Here is a 2,573-nt window from a genome sequence, read left to right as displayed (position 1 = left end):
AAGAAAATGAAAAATATTATATAAAAAATATAATAGAGAAATTAGATTTTAGTAAAAAATATTAGTTGATTTTCAATAACATCAACCACCTTATATTTCTATAATAAATATCAATCTTGCAATATATTATATGAGTAAAAAATAGATAAATGCACCTAAGTAAATTTATATCTCTAAAATGAATGTGGATCGGATTTTGATCTATATTATGTAAACAATGAAATTAATGTATAACAGAAGCGACAAAATAATACCGCTTACAGATATAGAAATGCATGTTACAAAAGTCAAAATGCCAAATGTAGATGTATTTAGAAAAATTAAATATGAGTGCACAAACTTAGTTTTTTAAATATTGAATCCTTTCCATATTAATTGATATTTGATTGCTAAATTGGAACACGACATAATAATTTTTATTTGTTTTTTGAACCAAGGAGAAGAATAAAGAAAATAAGCTATGAAAATGAAAAACATTTTATAGAAAATATAATAGAGAAATTTAGATTTAAAAAATAAAATAAAATGTAAAACATATAAAGAAAATAAAAATAAAGTTTTGTTATATAGGTGGGTAGATTCTAGATATGGTATCATTAATATAGGCAAGTCTCCAATACAACACTAAGTCTTCAACAGTTTCAATATAGTCACAAACACACACAAAGACCCTCTAAATTACAGAGAAAATATGGCATCTGAGAAGGGAAAGTGTACCCTAGACCTGAACACCCCCAGCGGGGAGGTAAAAAGAAAGAGGGGAAGGCCCCTAAAGTCTCAAGCAACAAGAAATTTGGTGCTGTCTCCTGGGAGTGCTGGTTCTTCCCTGTCAGTGATGGGTGCTGTATCTTCACCCCCAGCGATGAGTGCTGTTTCATCAATGCCCATGAGAGTTGCTGTTGTTTCACCGCCGGTACCACGGGCTATTTCCGAACTACAGCCAGCATTCAACTTGTCTCCCTCAGCTGAAAATTCTGTCCGGGGCCAGGTGGGCGAGGCCGTGATCGTGTACGGCCCCAGGGTTCTGAAAACTTGCAGATGCCTGCTTCCATGAGTGAGTACTTTTCCTTCACTGAATTTCAAAAAATAATTATAGAATTGCTTCTTCTTTCTTTTCGTGTTTTTCTACTATATTTTTGGGGTTTAGGTATTTATCTGTATTTATGCTGTTGGGGGTTTAAAAAATAATAGATTTTGTTTATAGGAATGAGAATTTGTTTGTTCCCTAGTTATTATTATCGGAACTAAATGCATTGTAATTTTTCTTTTGTCAGGGTGTGTTTTATGCAGACACAGCTGCTGCAGACTTTAGGCTCATGTGATACATGTAGACTCTGGGGAGGTATACATACTAATTCTCTTTTTAAACTTTCTTGTATAATTTTTTATTAAATTGTGTTAAATATATCTTGTACCGTTTCTTTTAGGATGTTATTAGAAAGATCATGTCTCTAGTGCCCTGATTTCTCATCCCCTTTCTTCTGGTGGTTCAGTCACCTATGAGGTTTGACTCCTATCTTCCTTACTACTACTTCAACTCTAATTTATTGGTTGCATTCATACTATAGGTTAATGTATGTGCATATGTCTGTTAGCTATCTCGTCTGAATGCAAATTGATTTAATTAAGAAATTACGAAAAAGGTGTTTTGTCTTGTGATTTATAGCCGTATAGTTACATATAGACCCCACTTTTGCTGATTTACATACAAGAATGGAGGACATGCCCTGCTCGGATCAGGGTGATTGTGTTACTTGTAATTCCTGAGTGGGGAGACAACTATGGCTGTATAGCTTCTCTGAGTATCCTTGTTGCAATAAAAATCTACTTAATAATGGAATTAGTACTCTCTTTTTCTCTCTCTTCTCTTTAATGCACAATTTCAAACTATATACTGCAGGGTCAGTTTCAAATCTTGTCTTTGACTGGCTCATTTACTGTGGCTGAAACTGGAATGGGGAGATGTAGAACAGGTGGTGTCAGTGTATCGCTAGCATGTCCCGACGGCCATGTCATAGGAGGTGCCGTGGCTGGCCCGCTAGTTCCAGAGGCCTTCACCTACGCTTGTTGAAAAATTATAAAATCAAAGTTTCATGAAATCAATGGGTTGATATCATATAGTGCTTCCTTCTAAACAATTTTAACCTTAATGTTAACACTCATTTTCTTCTCAGACTGTGGTTGGAACCTTTCTCCCAAATGCTCGTAGAAATTATTAACGGCAGCAAGATGCAGCAAGACCAGACCATGTCAGAGGCCGAGAAGGGAACCCCGATGTGAACATGGTTACGCCTGATGGAGTATCATAATACTTTCTTGATTTGCTTTAGGCTCCTAAGAAGCTTTGTAAATATTAACTTTAGTGTTTCCCGCATATTATTTCTTGCATGAAGTTTCACCAATTTTATTCTTTGATCATTAGTATTGCAATTTTGCCAGTATTTATTTCTATTTAGCCTAAAATAACTTTGGAACACCTATATGAGTGAAGATGGGTGATAGCTAACTAGTACATATTCTTATATGTTACTTAATAATTAAGACCACCAAGACACCTTTTGATTAATATTAAT

The 2,573-nt window shown here is 34.6% G+C and overlaps 1 protein-coding gene across 1 annotated transcript; it reads left to right on the top strand.

The window, feature by feature from the left end:
- The first annotated feature begins 691 nt into the window (after window positions 1-691).
- LOC141704933 (uncharacterized) lies at window positions 692-2,071 on the top strand. The gene is made up of 2 exons (XM_074508079.1): window positions 692-1,021; window positions 1,901-2,071. The coding sequence occupies exons 1-2, from the start codon at window positions 692-694 to the stop codon at window positions 2,069-2,071; spliced, it is 501 nt and encodes a 166-aa protein (XP_074364180.1).
- The last annotated feature ends 502 nt before the right edge of the window (window positions 2,072-2,573 follow it).

This window comes from Apium graveolens, unplaced genomic scaffold (genome assembly GCF_009905375.1).
Source record: "Apium graveolens cultivar Ventura unplaced genomic scaffold, ASM990537v1 ctg8434, whole genome shotgun sequence".
In the NCBI taxonomy this organism is placed as follows: domain Eukaryota; kingdom Viridiplantae; phylum Streptophyta; class Magnoliopsida; order Apiales; family Apiaceae; genus Apium; species Apium graveolens.
This window is presented reverse-complemented; position numbering and strand designations above follow the sequence as displayed.

Bases quoted from the DNA above. Each gene is read 5' to 3' on its own strand.
- LOC141704933 (XM_074508079.1), top strand. From the start codon at position 692: ATGGCATCTGAGAAGGGAAAGTGTACCCTAGACCTGAACACCCCCAGC. The intron at 1,022-1,900 runs GTTCTGAAAACT...TATATACTGCAG, and splicing joins TGATCGTGTACGGCCCCAGG to GGTCAGTTTCAAATCTTGTC.